We start from the raw sequence: 18,615 nt of genomic DNA, 5'->3' as shown, positions 1-18,615 counted from the left end.
GCACAAGTCACATACCAAAGTCGGATCCGTTAATAGGTGATCCGACTTTAGTGATATTCAATGGGCTGAAGTAGGATCAAAGTCAAATCAATGTAGAGCTGGGACTACTTTGAAGTCGGCACGACTTGAAGTCGTGCTAATATGAATGGTTGTCATTGGAAATCATGGGGAACGACTTGTCATGCTACATTGTAGTTCCAAATCGTAGGACAAGTCGTACAAGTGTGAAAGGGCCCTTACTCTATCCAGAATGAAAAATGGGTTATCTTTGTATTGGTTCTCAGGAAATAAACTCTATCCCTGCAGTGCAGACATCCAAAAGATGTATATACTTGCCACAGCCTCCCAAAGAACTTTTAGTCACCGGCGAATGCCGGGCTGTTCTGACAACAGGTTGGCAATTCGCAATCCCATTGGCCAGCAAAGCTGCCTATTATTGTGTTGGACCAATAGGAAGATGTGAAGCTGTGGCTTAAAGTAAAGCACTTTCTGAAAATGTTGCAGTTTTGCTGATCCATTCAACTGGGGATTCGGCCAAGACTGGAAGGTTTTTCGGGCCGCTACAGCTAGGTGTCTATACTTTATATCTGCAGAATCCCCGCTCCGCCCTTTACCTTCTGAACAGAGGATTGCAAGTACAACCAAACCAAATTCTTACAAACAATTATGGCTGGCATTGTAAAATGTAATTCAGAATCGTCTTTACGTAAATTACGTTTTCTGTCTTTTGATTGACTTTTTAAAAAAGAAGAAAACTATATTTGTGTTTCAGAGCCTCCTGGCAAAGGAAAAACATATGAGCAAGGATGCCTTCTCTCACATCTTGTTACACGAAATTCAGGATCGAGGAAGGAAAGCTGTGATTGGACTCTTGGAATGTCTCTGTGCGCTACAGAAATATCATCCTCATCCTAATTTATTGGCCGTTCTGGAAGAAATTAGTCAAACAGGTAATAGAAATTTGCGTTTACAATAACAATTGTGACCGCCCGGGGACACAGTGGTGGCATTATGGGTGGAGGGAGGAATCGCATTGTACAGCGGGGGACATGGACATCTAACACATGGGAATCTCGGATATTGAAGATTCTGCTGGAGGTGTAGCTATTCAAGACAAGAGCCACAAATAAAAAGGTTGGCAACTGGGTGTGCAAAGCACATAAAATCTTCATTATTCCATAGCCATAGAGATACAAAAGGATCCAATACACAAACGAACGCTTATTTATAAGTCCAGAGAGTGAAGGTCCATGGACAGGTCTGGATCAACTGTGGGTATAGAATTGGGTATATGGGATTATATATTTTTTATTTTATTTATGTTTATGGTTGAACTAGATGGACTTGTGTCTTTTTTCAACCAGACTAACCTGACTATGTAAGGATTTCTCCTTCTTTTTTTTTTTTTTGTGAGTGTCTTTTATATTTACCGTATATACTCGAGTATAAGCCGACCTGAGTATAAGCCGAGGACCTAATTTTACCACAAAAAAACGTATTGGCTCGAGTATAAACCTAGGTGAGAATGCAGCAGCTACTGTGAGCGGAAAAGAGTGTCAACAATGCCCATGTGCACGCTTTGCTGTGCCATACCTCACTGTGCTCATTGCAGTCTCACTGTGCCATACCTCACTGGGCCCATTGCAGTCTCACTGTGCCATACCTCACTGGGCCCATTGCAGTCTCACTGTGCCATACCTCACTGGGCCCATTGCAGTCTCACTGTGCCATACCTCACTGTGCCCATTGCAGTCTCACTGTGCCATACCTCACTGGGCCCATTGCAGTCTCACTGTGCCCGAGTACCTGAATTCTTGACAGGCGTCCATTATTTAAAAGTCACGGCTTCCTCCTGGCGTTCCATTCCGGACTCAGTTTCCTAGCAGACAATGTGTTCAGTGTTACGCCAATCACAGACATTCTTTGATCCTCGGACAAGAGGACGTCCGTGATTGGTGGAACACTGAACACAGTGGGCCAGATTCAGAAAGAAGTTACGCTGGCGTATCTATTGATACGGTGCGTAACTTCTAGGATGCTCCGGCGTATCTTTTTTCTGTATTCAGAAAACAAGATACGCCGGAATTTTGCTAAGATCCGACTGGCGTAAGCCTCTTACGCCGTCGTATCTTAGTTGCATATTTACGCTGTCCGCTAGGTGGCGCTTCTGTTGATTTACGCGAGGAATATGCAAATTAGGTAGATACGCCGATTCAGAAACGTACGTGCGCCCGGCGTATTTTTTTACGTAGTTTACGTAAGCCTTTTTCTGGCGTAAAGTTACCCCTGCTATATGAGGGGTATCCTATGTTAAGTATGGACGTCGGGCCAGCGTCTAATTTTCTGTCAATTACGTCGTTTGCGTAAGTCGTTCGCGAATAGGGCTGTACGTAAGTTCACGTCGAAAGCATTGACTATTTGCGGCGTAATTTGGAGCATGCGCACTGGGATTCTTTCACGGACGGCGCATGCGCCGTTCGTAAGAAACATCAAATACGTGGGGTCACGATTAGTTAGCATAGAACATGCCCCCAACCAGCCTCTTTTGAATTAGGCGGGCTTACGCCGCCCGATATACGATACGCCACCGTAACTAAAGGCGCAACTTCTTTGTGAATACAGTACTCGCCTTTCTAAGTTACGGCGGCGTAGCGTTTCTGAGATACGCTACGCCGGCCTAAAGATAGGCGCCTGCACGTGAATCTGGCCCAGTGTCTGCTGGGAAACTGTCCGAGGATGAGTGAACCTCTGTGATAGCCGGAACACAGTGTCAAATGCCTATAACGGAACGGAACGCAAGGAGGAAGCCGCGACTTTTAAAAAAATGGTCGCCCGTCAAGAATGCAGGTACACTGACTCGAGTATAAGCCGAGGGGGGTATTTTCAGCCCTAAAAAAAGGGCTGAAAAACTTGGCTTATACTCGAGTATATACGGTAATGTTTTTATAGTTTTTGTATCCGATTTATCAAAGAACTTTTGATGGTATTGTTTACCTGAGTAATATATCCGTTTCAAGTTCATCATAATATTATCCACTACAGATCTCAAAAGTTATGTGCAGACTGTTTAGACATCTTTCAAATTCATCAATATGGGGGTCTGCCTCCAATGGATGTGATCAGGATATAATTAGTATTTCCTTATTTTCCTATAGGTGAGGGTTTGGTAGATCAGATTCTGCTGGATGAACTCGGACACTCACTGACTCCGGAGATGAGAGGTATTTTTTTTCCAAAAATATCACCAATTTGCTATTTATGTTTATGGTTTCCCTAAATTTAGACTTTGCTCTTGAGATCATACAATTTATGTAAGAAATTAGTCTAAACTCCCCCCCCAAAAAAACATGTAATATATATATATATATATATAACAGCTTACCAGTTCTTGGGTATGGTGGCTGCATTTGTTTTTTGTTTTTTCTTCAGACTTTTTCAGACAACCCTTTAGAGCAAGTATAGAAAATACCTGTTGATGTTGCCAAAAATGGAGTGTCTTGTAACTTTCTTTCAAATGAAAATACAGCATAAACAATGTTTTATATCTGTAAACCACTAAAGCCCCGTACACACAATTGGAATTTCCAATGGAAAAGGTCAGACAGACTTTTTCCTTTGGAAATTCTGACCATGTGTATGCCCCATCGGAGTAATTCCCGATGAATTCCATCGGAGTTTAGATAGAGAACATGTTCTCTTTTTCTCCGATTGAATTCCGTCGGAATTCCGATGTGCTTTTGTTCGGAGAAAGCTCCGACCGTGTGTATAGGGCATATTCCTATCAATCCAGCATGCAATGGGGATGAAGACAAGCAGACATGTTTGAAGGCCAGCCTGTGTGACAACCATGGCTTCCTCCATAGATATAATGGAAAAATTAGTATAGACAGGAAGTGTGTCGTTTGTGGCCCTGGTTTTGGCCACTCCTTGTTAATCTTACATCTTTTTCCCCTTTTAAGCTGCTAAATCCTTGTGGATTGCTCAATTTCTGGTGGGAAGTTCCTGTTAGCCCTCTTGTGGTGCACCAATATACCATCGGGGACCCATGACATTGATCCATGACCTTGAGAGTGCCAGTATCCTGCTGAGATCCCATTATTTTGAGTAAACATAAGATTCTGGAATCTTATTGCAAGGGACGATAGTTCCCTGGTGGTGCTCATTGTGGTTATATCAATACAGAAGCTATTACACTTACCTACTCTGTGCAACGCATTGCACAGAGCGTCTCCAAATCTCTTTTTCTGGGGTCCCCCTCTTTTGCTCTAGGATCTTTTTCTTTTTAGGGCTCCTCAATAGAAAGCCGTTTCCTATGGAGATGCACCTGCGGATCCGCTCCCGAGCCTGGCTGTGTGTGGCTGTTGCCACACACAGCTCAACTCAGCCCTGCCCTGTTCTCTCCTCACAGGATTTGGCTCCTACTGCTGCTGAGTGAGAAGGAGGAGAGAAGAGCTGTTGCAGATGGGCACAGTGCTGGATCAATATAAAGGGGGTTGAGGGGGCAATACCAACCCCAGGACATTTTTTATACCTTAATGCACGGAAAACGATAAAGTCCAGGCTTTAGAATCGCATACCTCCCAAGTTTTTGAGATGGGAATGAGGGACACCTATTAGCAAAAGTATGCAGGCATAGGACACACCCCTTACCACGCCCCCTTAAAGGACAGTTGTATAAAAAAAACTAGATTGGTTAAACCCACAAGTGCTTTTTTACCACTACTATTCCTTTTATATTGGCTTTTTGAATTCACATTTGCAACAATTTAGAAATCAGATGAAAAGTTTGGCATTGGAAAAAAAAATTGATAGATAAAAAGTTTATTTTATATACATATATAGATGAGACCAAAATGAGGGACAAATAAGGAGGACAGAGGGACATTGCTCCAAATCAGTCCCTCGAAATCAGGGACAGTTGGGAGCTATGGAATCACTTTAAGTATGTAAGTCTGTATACTACTGTAGCGCCTGGTTACTTCTAAGAACCAGTGCTAGTTTAGACTTAGAGGGGGTCAGAGAGTTAAGTAGCTCTGACCAGTCTGATTTGTTTAAAATTGGGTCTCTGTCTCAGCTTGGCTGTGCTGTGGGCTAATTCTGTCGCTCCTGTGGTGCTGATTCCACCCCATGATGACAGGTGGCAGCAGTGGAGTTGAGGTTTGGGTGCTTTTCCCCAGCAGCCTATCAGGAAGGGTTTTCCTTGCTGTGCATGCTGGGGGAGGGTATTTATGAGACAGACGCCATTGGTCTGGGTCTTCTTCCAGTGTGGCACCCACCTTTAGGGTGGCTACATCACGGTGCCCCGGCGAAATGGCCTTCTGGGCCAGGGTGTGCACGCGGTGTTCCTAGTTCTGGGACCACGTTGGTCCGGAAACATTTGAGCTGTGAAACATTTGAGCTGTGACTGTGCCCCAGTGATGGACTGGGTCCCTAATCTTAAGAAGATCCCAAGCGCTGTTCCTTTGAGAGGAAGCTGTTCAGTGGGGAGTCCAACTGAAGAGAGCCAAGAGAGACTGGCGATCCAATAGGGTCTCGACAATCCACCGGGGATCAGGGGATCCGGGAACTGAGAGGCTGGACGTTGGTCACCTATCAGTCGTTAACCTAACTGCAAACTACCTGAAGGAGATCCAGGCGCAAAATCTATCAAGGAGGATTATCTCCGCTAATTCAATCCTAAGGAGGGTCTGTGGCAGAGACTTTTCCCTAAGTTCCGAGTGATACTCTGGCTGCCAGGTCAGTGAGAGAGGCCTGTCCAGGTACACTAAGCCCACTCAGGCAGGAGTGGCAAAAGAAGTGTTACAGATGGGAGCAGGACTGTTTCCCTATTGCTAGGCCTGAATCTGCTGTTTCTCCTTCTACTGAATCTCTACCTTTCACCACAAGTTGTATTGTTTTTACTCGGCTGGGTAATAAAGAGCACAGAAAAAGACACCTGTCGTGGACATTCCATTACTTCTACTTTCACCATACACCCCTAGACGGCGGAGAAGCCATGAGGTAACATGCCACCCAAAACAAACCAGCAGCTCCTTCGGGGGTAGTGCTACACTACTTTTATCAATAAGTTAAAATTATATGTATTTATAGTACTATCCCAAAGATTTATGCTCAGAATATGGTACAAACTTTTACATACACTAAACATTACATTGTTAATTTCTACTGTAACATGAGTCATACCATATTTCCATTATATTCCCAGATCTTCAGGAAAAGCACAAACAATATCTGATGGAGAAGACTGAGACTCTAGAGGAGCATAGACCCCCAGGAACTACCCTGGAACCACAAACATTCCTCATCAGTGAGCGTTATGTGAACCTGATTGTAGTCTCCACTAATCAGTTCAGGGAACGTCCCCAGAATGAGATAATACAGACTGGGGTAAAACATGAGGAATGCTTGAAGGAAACACAGTCTAGATTGGAACACATTTCCCCCAACAGACTGTTCTGTTGGAACCCCCAGTCACATTGTGTACCACATGCAGTAATGGTGAGCGGAGTGCCAGGAATAGGGAAGACCACACTGATGCAGAAGTTTGTCTATGATTGGGTGACCGGAAAACACTACCAGAGATTTGCCTTTCTCTTCTTCTTCAGATTCCGGGACCTTAATAGACAGGGAGAGGTCAGCTTGGAGGAGATGATTCTTCATCAATATCCATATCTGGAGGGTCAGATTGGAAATATTTTACAAGATCCAGAGAGACTTCTGTTTATATTTGATAGTTTAGATGAAAGTGTTCACCAATCGGATTTCAGATCAAGTAAACTGTCCAATCCAAAACAGAGATCACATTTTGGTGAGATTGTGGTCAGCTTGGCGAGGCAGAGTCTTCTTAAGGGTTGCTCTGTACTGATAACCAGCCGTCCAACCAGACTGGCATCAGTTGATACGACTGTTTTCCAGAGAATAGCTGAGATCATGGGATTTCTCCATGGAGACAGACTGATCTTCTTTAATAATTTCTTTGGAAATGAGGAATTGTCAGAGAAGGCTTTTCATCATGTGCAGGAGAATGACACGCTGTACACTTTCTGTTATATCCCATCATACTGCTGGATCATCTGTACAGTGTTATCAATGTGCTTCAGAGCCCAGGCAATCACTGATCAGCTGATGACATCATTACCCAAAACAGTGACACAACTCTTTGTGACTTTTGTCTCCAACATTCTGGCCAATCACAGCCAGAATAAAGATGGTGGTCCCACTGACCGGGAACTGCTGACCTCTATTGGGTGGATGGCAGAACATGGAGTCATGAATCACATGATTGTATTTGATGAGCGTCATCTGGAGTCATTCAGTGTGAGAAATGATAAACATCTCTTTTCATCTTTCATGATGGAATCTGGTCAGCCTCCTGATGTGGATTACACCTTCTTACATCTCACTCTTCAGGAGTTTTTTGCTGCTTTAGTCCATTATATTAATTATAATTCTGACAGATTACAGGAAACACTCGATGAGGCTGAATCTTACAAAGACGGCCGTGCTGAAATATTCCTCCGTTTCCTCTGTGGTCTCTCAGACTCTTCTACTAAATCCATGTTAAAGTCTCATGTGGGAGAATTGTCTACTCAGGCTGCCAGAGATGTCATCACCTGGATCCAGAAGAAAATTGGAGAAAAACTTAAAGCTGAACAACCCACAGAAGACAAGACATATCTTCTTAATGTATTCTACTATCTCTATGAGAGTCGAAATAAGGCTCTGGTGTCACAATGTATTGGATCAAACATCGACATTTCTGGTGTCCCCCTCACCCCTCTGGACTGCTCTGTGTTGTCTTTTATCCTTCAATCCTGCAGGGGAACTGAAGAAGTAAATCTAGAGTCATGTAATATTCAGGATGAAGGATTGAGGAAGTTTATACCGGCTCTACACAACATCAAGAGTTTGAGGTAAAAATTAACTATATTTCTGTGTTTAAATTGCAATGATCAACTTTTTCCCCTGAGAAAAATAGTTATATTTGTTACCTATTTTATATTATATATATATTTTTTTGTGAGCACATTGATTATTTCCCAAAATGAACAGAAGAGAAGAAGAGGCAGCAGAATCTGATCTATGGGATATCTGTCTTAGACACGTAGCAGTGATTGGCCGAGGGTCTGTTGGGCCTCTGCTCTGACGTTACCGGGCTACAAGAGCTCAGTATGGCCTGTATCTTATGTGTCTTTCTGGCAGGAAATTCTCCATCCATTTTTTTCAGGGGATCATTGGAAGGGAAGGACAAGTGGTACAAAAGGTGATTATTGTAGGGGATGAGCTGATGGAGAAGGTAAAAATTCAGTTTTTAGGTTATGTGGGGTAGGCTTCTCCTAAAGAAATGAGTTTTCAGAGTAAAGCTAGACAAAACAATTAAACCTGTGATTAAACACCTTTTCGCCCAACCTATAGCAGATTGCCTATTATTAACAGTGATAATAACTGTCAACTCAGAGTGTGTAAGAAAAAGGAAAAATCCTGATCACCTCGTAATACTGCTCTGGTCACTGTACGTGAAAAAACTAATTGTTAAAAAAATTGAACAAAAATTATTATTATTATTTCAGGTAGTTGTATAGCGCTGTCAATTTACGCAGTGCTTTACATATACATTGTACATTTACATCAGTCCCTACCCTCAAAGAGCTTACAATCTAAGGTCCCTACCTCACATTCATACATACTGTCGCCCATCAGTGTCCCTGATCACCGTTTAAAATTCACAAATTTTTGTCATTTCATCATATTTCCCAAAAATTGTGACAAAATCTCAACTTCAAAAAAATCACGATGCCCCTTACTAACTACCTTGGACTTTCTACTTTCCAAAAAGTCATTTGGGGGTATTTGTACTTTCCTGAAATTTTTTGGGCCTCAGTAATAAGGATGAGCCGAACACCCCCCTGTTCGGTTCGCATCAGAACTTGCGAACACACCAAATGTTCGTGTGAACTTTAGAACCCCATTAATGTCTATGGGACTCGAACATTTGAAATCTAAAGTGTTAATTTTAAAGGCTAATATGCAAGTTATTGTCCTAAAAAGTGTTTGGGGACCTGGGTCCTGTCCCAGGAAACATGTATCAATGCAAAAAAAAGTTTTAAAAACGGCCGTTTTTTCAGGAACAGTGAATTTAATAATGCTAAAAGTGAAACAATAAAAGTGTCATATTACTTTAAACTTCGTACCTAGGGGGGGTGTAAAGTCAGCATGTGAAAAAGCGCATGTTTCCCGTACATAGAACTGTCCCTGCACAAAGTGTCATTTCTGAAAGAAAAAAAGGCATTTAAAACCGGCTTTGCGGCTCTAATGAATTGTCGGCTCTGGCAATTACAGAGATGATTCATTCATAAAGAAAAAAAAATGTGTAGGGGGCTCCCCCAAATTAAATTACCAGGCCCTTCAGGTCTGGAATGGATTTTAAGGGGAACCCAGGGGCTGCATATAGGCCTCCAGCTCTTTGTGTGGTCTTCTGTGCATTGGCCAGAAGTGCATAGTGGCAGGAGAATACTTCTTCTGTTAGTAGGAATCCGCTTTGATCTTGATCCCCCCCGTACCACTCCCATCCCTGTTGCCATAATGTTCCTGTGCGGCAGGGGTTAATACAGCTAAGGGGCTGTCATAGGACCTCTTTAATAAGATAAAAAAAAAATGACGTAGGGTTCCCCGCAAATATCCATACCAGGCCCTTCAGGTCTGGTGTGGTATTTAAGGGGAACCCCCCCCCCCTCTAAATAAAAAAAATGGCGTGGAGTCCCCCTAAAATTCCACACCAGACCCTTATCCGAGCACGTTAACCTGGCCAGCCGCAGAAAAGAGGGGGGACAGAGTGCGGCCCCCCCTCTCCTGAACCGCACCAGGCCACATGCCCTCAACATGGGGAGGATGTCCCCATGTTGATGGGGACAAAAGGGCAGGGTGGGGGGGAGAAAGTGCCCGGTACTGAGGTGCTTAAGTAGCACTTGGGAATTTTTGTTTGTATTTTTTTGTCATTTCGTTTTTTAAATATATCAGAATAAAACAAGCACACAAAATACGAGGATCGAAGCTCAAATACATTTCCTTTTTTTTGTACAATAAATAAAAAGGAGTTCCATTCATGTAGAGCAGGGGTCTCAAAGTACCGGCCCGAGGGCCATTTGCGGCCCGCGGACTGGTTTTAAATGGCCCGCAGGCAGGGCGGGTGCAGCGGAAGTGTAGATCAAGGTGCATGAAGAGTAGCGCAGGAAACGTCTGTCATAAGTTCACTTGTCTCTCATGTCACACTGCTACTCCCCGGCGGCCCCTCCTCTCTTCTCGTCCATCCCCATTTGCTTGTGACATTATCTGAGATGGACGAGAAGAGAGGGGGGCTGCCGGGGAGTAGCAGCGTGACATGAGAGACAAGTGAACTTATGACAGATGCTTCCTGCGCTACTCTGCCTTTGAAGAAAACAACAAGTAAATGCTGACCTGTGCCCTGGTGTGCTCTCATGTGCCCTGATTGTGCCCTAATGTGCCCTCATGTGCTTTCATGTGCCCTGATTGTGCCCTCATGTGCCCTGATTGTGCCCTCATGTGCCCTGATTGTGCCCTGATTGTGCCCTCATGTGCTCTCATGTGCCCTCATGTGCCCTCATGTGCTCTCATGTGCCCTGATGTGCTCTCATGTGCCCTGATGTGCTCTCATGTGCCCTGATTGTGCCCCATGTACCCTCATGTGCCCTAATGTGCTGGGCTCTGTACATCAGGGTACCCTGTGCCCTGATGTGCCCTGATGTGCCCCATGTGCCCTGATTGTGCCCTGGTGTGCTCGTATGTGCCCCATGTGCCCTGATATGCCCCATGTGCTCTGATTGTGCCCTGATGTGGCCCATGTACCCTGATGTGCCATGTGGCACATGAGAGCACATCAGGGCACAATCAGGGAACATGGGGTACACCAGGGAACATGGGGCACATGAGAGCACATCAGGGCACATGGGGCACAGCACATCAGGACTGGGCACATGGCACATCAGGGTACAGCACATGGCACATCAGGGTACAGGGCACATGAAACAGCACATCAGGGTACAAAGCCCAGCACATCAGGGCACATGGCACATCAGGGTACAGGGCACATGAAACAGCACATCAGGGTACATGGGGTACCCTGATGTGCTGGGCTTTGTACCCTGATGTGCAGTTTCATGTGCCCTGTACCCTGATGTGCCATGTGCCCTGTCCTGATGTGCTGTTCCCTTATGTGCCATGTCCTGTACCCTGATGTGCCATGTGTCCTGTCCTGATGTGCTCTCATGTGCCCCATGTTCCCTGGTGTACCCCATGTTCCCTGATTGTGCCCTGATATGCTCTTGTGTGCCCCATGTGCCATGGTGTGCTTGTATGTTCCCCATGTGCCCTAATGTGCTCTGATTGTGCCCCGTGTACCCTGATGTGCCATGTGCCCCATGTATCCGGATGTGCCCCATGTACCCTGATGTGCTGGGCTTTGTACCCCGATGTGCCATGTGCCCTGTCCTGATGTGCTGTGCCCTGATGTGCCATATCCTGCACTGTGCCATGTGCCCTGTCCTGATATGCCCTGCCCTGCACCCCGATGTGGCCTGTTGTGCTGTACCCCTATGTGCTGTGCTCTGATGTGCCCTGTACCCCGATGTGCTGGGTTTTTACCCTGATGTGCGCTGTGCACTCATGTGTGCTGTGCCCTGATGTGCTGTACCCTGATGGTGAGTGGTCAGTGTGTAGTGTAGTGGTCAGTGTGCAGTGTAATGGTCAGGGTTAATAATGCGTTCGCTGACACCAGTACTGTTTTTGAAGTTTGAAAGTTTGCATGCGGCCCCCCATGGGATATGGAAACTTGTCTTGTGGCCCTCAGGTAATTTGAGTTTGAGACCCCTGATGTAGAGAATAGTTACATTAATTTCTGGGGGAATAAATTTTAATTTTCTTCTGGTAACATTCTTCTCTTCTTCTACAGTTTGTCCTCTAATCACCTGACAGACAGTTCCTGTCCCCACCTGGCATCTGGAATAAGAAAGAACCAGACACTGAGGACACTGGACCTGGCAGGGAACAATCTAGAGGGTCCTCATTTCAGGGATCTGATGGAAGCTCTGACAACAAGCCGGATAGAGGAGTTACAGTGAGTATGGCCTTATTTACCTATGGTGCATTTGGGGCCATGTACCCACACTCACACAGATGTCACATTTGGAGCAGCAGCTGCATCTGAATCAACCGCTTTGGGATTGCCTGTATGGGGATGCATCCTGTGCAGGAATACATGGCCCTCATAGGGAACATGGATTCATGTGAACTAGGCTTATAACAGGATTGGCTGAGACAATAGTATTCTGGGACAGTTTAACATTTCAATCTGATAATATAAACAAAACATATCTAATTTTGGACACCCTAAGTAGTCAATTCCAGTCTGTTGTCCAAATTTAGTCTTCTGACCTTGCTGCAATGGGCAACGGAAGCCTTATACATATTCCTTTCATCATCTGGAGGCATTTTTCTCTTCTACAGTTTATATAATAATCAGATGACAGACCGTTCCTGCCCCCACCTGGCATCTGGAATAAGAAATAACTGGACAATAAGATCACTGAACCTGACTATGAACAATCTGGAGGGTCCTCATTTCAGGGATCTGATGGAAACTCTGACAACAAGCCGGATAGAGGACCTACAGTGAGTATTACAGGACTGACTGAAATATTATAGTTTACAGTTTGCATCCAAAAATATGTGGTGACGCTGGTGTGTCTGCTCCAAAGGTGCACAACATGCAGCCCAGGGGCTGCATATAGGCCTCCAGCTCTTTGTGTGGTCTTCTGTGCATTGGCCAGAAGTGCATAGTGGCAGGAGAATACTTCTTCTGTTAGTAGGAATCAGCTTTGATCTTGATCCCCCCCGTACCACCCCCATCCCTGTTGCCATAATGTTCCTATGCGGCAGGGGTTAATACAGCTAAGGGGCTGTCATAGGACCTCTTTAATAAGATACTGACTATACATACACTTTCTTGCCAGATCTGCCATTCATAGAAGCCATACTACATCTTCTATGAATGAAACAGGATCTCTCAATGCAGGGGGAGAGCTATAAATTATTCCCTTACCTCCATTATTTTATATGTATCACCCTCTAGTATTCTAGAATAGATTTTTGTTAGTGTAGGTAAATTGTCAGGCTTGGCTGAGCCAGCCTGTTTTTTTCTGGGTCAGGATTTGAGTGACTCAGGGAGGGCTGGATGACTTACAGGCAGCATATTTGAGACCTCCCCCTACTTCTGGAGCTTGCTGGAAACTTTCATGGGAGTAGAGGTGAGAAGGAGCTGCTTGGAGCATTTATGAGGGCCCTGACCAATCCCCAACAGATGGGTTGATGGAGCAGGCCCCTCAAATAATCTGGGTCAGCCCGGCTGGGGACAGTGGAGTTCTGGTGGAAGCTGGAGATGGAGTGTTAGGCTGTCAGTGGCCCTTGAGGGTGCCCCCTAGTTTGGGGGGTGACCTCAGGCCTGGGCTTGATTGCAGAAGTAACTCTCTTCACGATACACAGAGGTGTCCTGACCGGAGGCATGGGAACAGGAGGAGGACAGCAAGAGAGCACTGCCAATCTCCAGGGAGGAAGACAGTCAGGTGGGCTGGTGAGTGTTAGTCGAGAAAGTACTGGGAGGCCTGAGGAGAGTAGTCTGGGATGGATGCAGAGTCAATATTGGGAGGACTGTGGGTACAATACCCATTTTATTTTAAAAGATTTAAAAAAACATTGACTACTTCTTAACAAACAAACTGGGGGGGGGGGCAGTTTGACATCTTTGCCCTGTATACTAAATTATGTTGTCCCAGTGCTGTATGCAAATATATAGTATTTATTGGAGTTTTATAAAGTGATCTAATATAAATGATTCCAATAAAGAGAAATGAGTTTCATTCATGTAGAGAATAGTTACATTCATTCCTGGGGGAGAAATTCATTTTTTTTCTAGTAACATTCTTCTCTTCTTCTACAGATTGGATAGAAATCTACTGACAGACAGTTCTTGCCCCCACCTGGCATCTGGAATAAGAAATAACCAGACACTGAGGACACTGGACCTGTCCTGGAACAATCTGGAGGGTCCTAATTTCAGAGATCTGATGGAAGCTCTGACAACAAGCCGGATAGAGGAATTACAGTGAGTACGACAGTGACATTTATTGACTCTCTAGGACCTATACCTGGCATCCTGTACAATATACTATATAAATAGATAATATTGTAGATGATCATACCCAGGGAATCTGATCTTACTGCAATGGGAAATCGGAAGCCTCATACAGATCTTTCATCTGACCTGACCATCCACTATTTAATGTTGGGGATATTCCTGTTGTATTTTCTAGAGTTGCATGAAGTGAGGAAATTAATTGTCTTCTTTCACAGTTTGGATGGTAATCACCTGACAGACAGTTCCTGCCCCCACCTGGCATCTGGAATAAGAAATAACCAGACACTGAGGACACTGGACCTATCTGGGAACAAGCTGGGGGGTCCTCATTTCAGGGATCTGATGGAAGCTCTGACAACAAGCCGGATAGAGGAATTGCTGTGAGTATAACGGGACTGACTGAGACAATAATATTCTGGAGAGTTTGCATCCAAAACTTGTACATTTTCTGACTTCAATTGTTGTAATAGTGATCTATTTTATCCCTGAGACCTCTATTCCTGGCCTATATGGAGCAGAGACAATTATAGCAGGCAATCTCCATCAGATAGCTGAACTCACCAAACACTTGGCAATCGTGAATATTTATTATTTACAGATATTTATATAGCTCCAATAGTTTACGCAGTGCGTTAGATATTGTATATTTCGTGGCAGTGCTACCCGCTGTTTAATATGGTGGTCTGGACCAGTTTAGCAGGAAACAGGCACAGTAATGCAGTAAAGATGCAGGTGTGTGCTGGGTTTATGTTAGAGACAGTCAATGTCCCACCCTCATGAGGGGGTCAGTGTATGAAGGCAGCAGTGAGAGGTGCATGTCACACCATACCGTCCAGGTCAGGACAGACAAAGGCCCGAGCCTGTGAGAGATGGAGCAGAAGGTAGCTGCAGGGTAAGAAGCCAAGCTGACAAAGGTATAGTGTTTTGTGCATGAGCACTGGGACTGTGCGTTAGATGGTCTGAAGGACCAAGGCATGAGGCCTGAGACAAAAAGCTGCAAAGAGAATTACAAGGCTGGATGTTGTTTGTTTGTCAAATTGATGGTGAGAACCCCTACATCGGAAGATATTAATTCATTAACTTTTCTTTTGTTTTAAATAAAAGTGGGCAGAAAAAGCCCTGAAAATACATCTTTGGTGTGCAGTAAACGTACTGTTTTGCACTACCAATGAGCTATGAAATCCCCAACTTGTCACAATTCATATAAAAGAAAAGAAAAATAAGAAAATAAAAAAAATAGTGCAATAAAAATGGTCACCATAGAGTAGCAGCATAATTAACAATTAGCTTATTGACAATTAGAGATGAGCTTCAGGTTTGGGTCAAATGTGACCTGAAACCAGGCTGTTCACAGTTCAATGTCTGAATAAACTGGCAACACTTGACCAGTTTGCCCACCCACATCACTGCTAGATAGCAAAAAAAAAGCAGCCAGGGGTCATGGACAACATCACTGACCAAAACCGGTCAAGACTATATTTGGCCAATGATGTCACCCAAGATCCCCTCACACTGCGCTCGAAAGTGTTCTTAGAGCTTGGTAAATTTTACACTCTTGCGACCTATGATCTAGTCATGTGATGCCTTGCCGCCCTCTTATGCCACGTACAGACGGTCGTTTTTTGTGATGAAAAAAAACGACGTTTTTGAAAACGTCATTTAAAATGACCGTGTGTGGGGAAAACGTCGTTTTATGTCTTCTGAAAAACGACAAAAAAAAAATTCGAACATGCTCGAATTTTTTGTGTCGTTTTTCAAAACGTCGTTTTTTGTTTCAATGAAAATGATAGTGTGTGGGCAAAACGACGTTTCAAAACGACGTTTTTAAACCCGCGCATGCTCAGAAGCAAGTTATGAAGCTAGCTTCAATGGAAAAGAATGCCGTCGTACGTGCTGAACGTAACCACGCTTTGCTAGAGCATTTTAAAAAACGATGGTGTGTAGGCAACGTCGTTTTTGAAAATGAAGTTTCAAAAACGTCGTTTTATTTCATGATTCAAAACGTCGTTTTTTTTTCATCACAAAAAACGACCGTCTGTACGCAGCATTAGAACTGTGGGTGTCCCTTCACGTGCAGCACTATAAAACAGACAGAGGGTGCACCAGTCTAGCACATTACATTTGTGTAGCACTACCCCCGTTGGAGCTGCTGGTTTAAATGTGGGCCTTGCACGTTACCTCGTTCCTCGTTGTCTAGGGGTTGAGAGTTTGTAAAAAGTTCACAAGTTATAGCTCCTTTTCTTTCGCTTTTATTTACAAACAACTTGTAGAAGTAGAGGGATGAATGATCAGGGGAAGGTTCAGGCGCACAAGGCAGATCACTGGGGAATTTCTAAACTTCAATGTCACACTCACCACTTTCTCTCACCCGGATAGGCCCCTCTCACCTGACCTAGCAGCCAGGATGATGCACGGACAAGAATGATCTCAGTCTCAGCAACAGACTGGTTGCAAGTTCAGATGAGGGATTCCGAAAACCTCTGCCACAGGATTGGGTACCCGGAGATCCAGCCTTACAGTTCTAGAGCCTTTAAGCCAACCCGGCATACTGTATGGTATTGAAGGCTACAGTGCATCCTTCAATAAGTTACCAGCCTCGCCCAAAGTACCAGCATTCCGCTCGGTCCTTTCCGGGACAGGTCCTCCCTTGAGTGTCTTCCTCCCGCAGGACAGACAGCACAGGATCACCTCCAAAGCGTAGGTTCCAGTCAGAGTAACTGGGCCTACCAGACAGAAATGCGGACTTGGGCCAGCATTATCCCGAAGCCAAAAATCACACGACACATAACTCGTGCCAGGAGGGCCACAAGGCGAAAAACCCCCCGTAAAATGGCGTCTGCCCCTTAAGTATCCTTCCCCAGCATGCCCAGTGAGGAGACCACTCCCACTGGGGTGTTCCCGAGGAAAGACACCCAATACACCATGGCTTGCCTTAATTCCAACATTGGCCTGTGGTGGTATCGCCACCTACAGGCAAACAAAGGGAAACCCCTCCAGGCGCAGCCATAGCCAGAGGCTGATTTAGCCTCAACTAACAAAGTCTGAGCTATACTATCAGCTCAGACACCCTCGAAATTTGACATAGCGCCTGTTCATCAGGAGCAGGGCGCTACATTTGTAAACACTTTATTAATAAATGAAAGCATGTAGTATAATCACAAATGCATAGTGTCAACAAGAATATCAAATAATCAAGACGCAGCTGACACCAGATCCGCAGTGCTTAGCCCGTAGCACAAAAAAGACCCTTTAGCATCCAACATGGCTAACCATTTCAAGGGGCAGCCCCTCTTCCTCAGAGCCAAAAAATAAACTGACACCATTTGACCAGTTTGAGCACCCAAATCACTGACTGCTAGATAATGCAAAAGCAGCCAGGGATCATGGACGACATATTTGATCAAAAAAGAGTAATGATCATATTTGGTCAATGTCACCCAGGATCGCCTCACAGTGTGCTTACATTATATTAGCACTGGAGGTGTTGTCATTTAGTGGTGGTAGTGTGGCAGATCAAAATCACCTTGTGAGGGGTTGTCCTTGCGGCAGGGCAACATCCTTGAGTAATAAGTTATGGTGGTTTGGAAAGCCCCATCAGATAGGTGGTTAATGACAATGAATTCACATCAGGGGACATGGTTTACATTTTTAGGGTGTTTTTATTACTTTTGTCATGGTGTGTGTTTGCTAATTTACATTTGACTTTTCAAATTCAAAATTTCCTATCAGACACTTATCCAGGGATAAGGGAAGTAGCAAGCAATATGTCCCCCCTTCTGAACAACAACACGCCTGTCAGCATTGGGTGGGTACCTTGAACGTATGGTGGTAAAGCCGCTGCACCTTGCAAGACACCTTGTCCCAATATTGAGGGACTGGGGCCCTTTCCTCACATCCTGATCCCCAAAAGGGATGAGGGGAGATTATATATATATATATATATATATATATATATATATTATATATTATATATATATATATATATATATATATATACACTGTGTGTGTTTGTATGCATATATATTTTGTACATTCACATCAGTCCCATCCTTGAGGATCTTACAATCTAAGGTCCCTAACTCACATTCATACACACACATACTAGGGCCAATCTAGACAGGAGCCAATTAACCTACCAGCATGTGTCTTTAGAGTGTCGGAGGAAACCATGCATGCACAGGGAGAACATGCATTGAGTGCCGGAGTGCGGTTAGGCTTTGAACCAGAGGCATATCTAGTGAAAATGGCACCTATGGCAAGCACTGAAACTGCGCCCCTATCAAAACATTTGAAACCCATCTTTCAGATAATACTGTCCGTATATACAGGTATATAGGGAGAACAGTAGGTTAGTGGTTGGGACTTGCCTCACTTGGTTTGAATCTGGGCCAGGAAGCTATCTGCATCTA

The 18,615-nt window shown here is 44.5% G+C and overlaps 1 protein-coding gene across 2 annotated transcripts in view; it reads left to right on the top strand.

Annotated features, from left to right (window-relative positions):
* LOC120920569 (NACHT, LRR and PYD domains-containing protein 12-like) overlaps positions 1-18,615 on the top strand; it is a 31,827-nt gene that overhangs the window by 9,091 nt on the left and 4,121 nt on the right. The window contains exons 4-10 of one of the 2 annotated variants that reach the window (XM_040332716.1): positions 773-950; positions 3,156-3,221; positions 6,206-7,913; positions 11,966-12,130; positions 12,520-12,684; positions 14,009-14,173; positions 14,422-14,586. In XM_040332716.1, coding sequence (XP_040188650.1) covers positions 773-950; positions 3,156-3,221; positions 6,206-7,913; positions 11,966-12,130; positions 12,520-12,684; positions 14,009-14,173; positions 14,422-14,586 — 2,612 coding nt within the window. The remainder of the gene's footprint in view (positions 1-772; positions 951-3,155; positions 3,222-6,205; positions 7,914-11,965; positions 12,131-12,519; positions 12,685-14,008; positions 14,174-14,421; positions 14,587-18,615) is intronic. The other variant, XM_040332717.1, reaches the window with a different exon arrangement.

The sequence above is a fragment of the Rana temporaria genome, chromosome 13, assembly GCF_905171775.1.
Source record: "Rana temporaria chromosome 13, aRanTem1.1, whole genome shotgun sequence".
Lineage (NCBI taxonomy): Eukaryota > Metazoa > Chordata > Amphibia > Anura > Ranidae > Rana > Rana temporaria.
The sequence above is the reverse complement of the archived record's forward strand: the minus strand, read 5'-3'. Positions and strand labels throughout refer to the sequence as shown.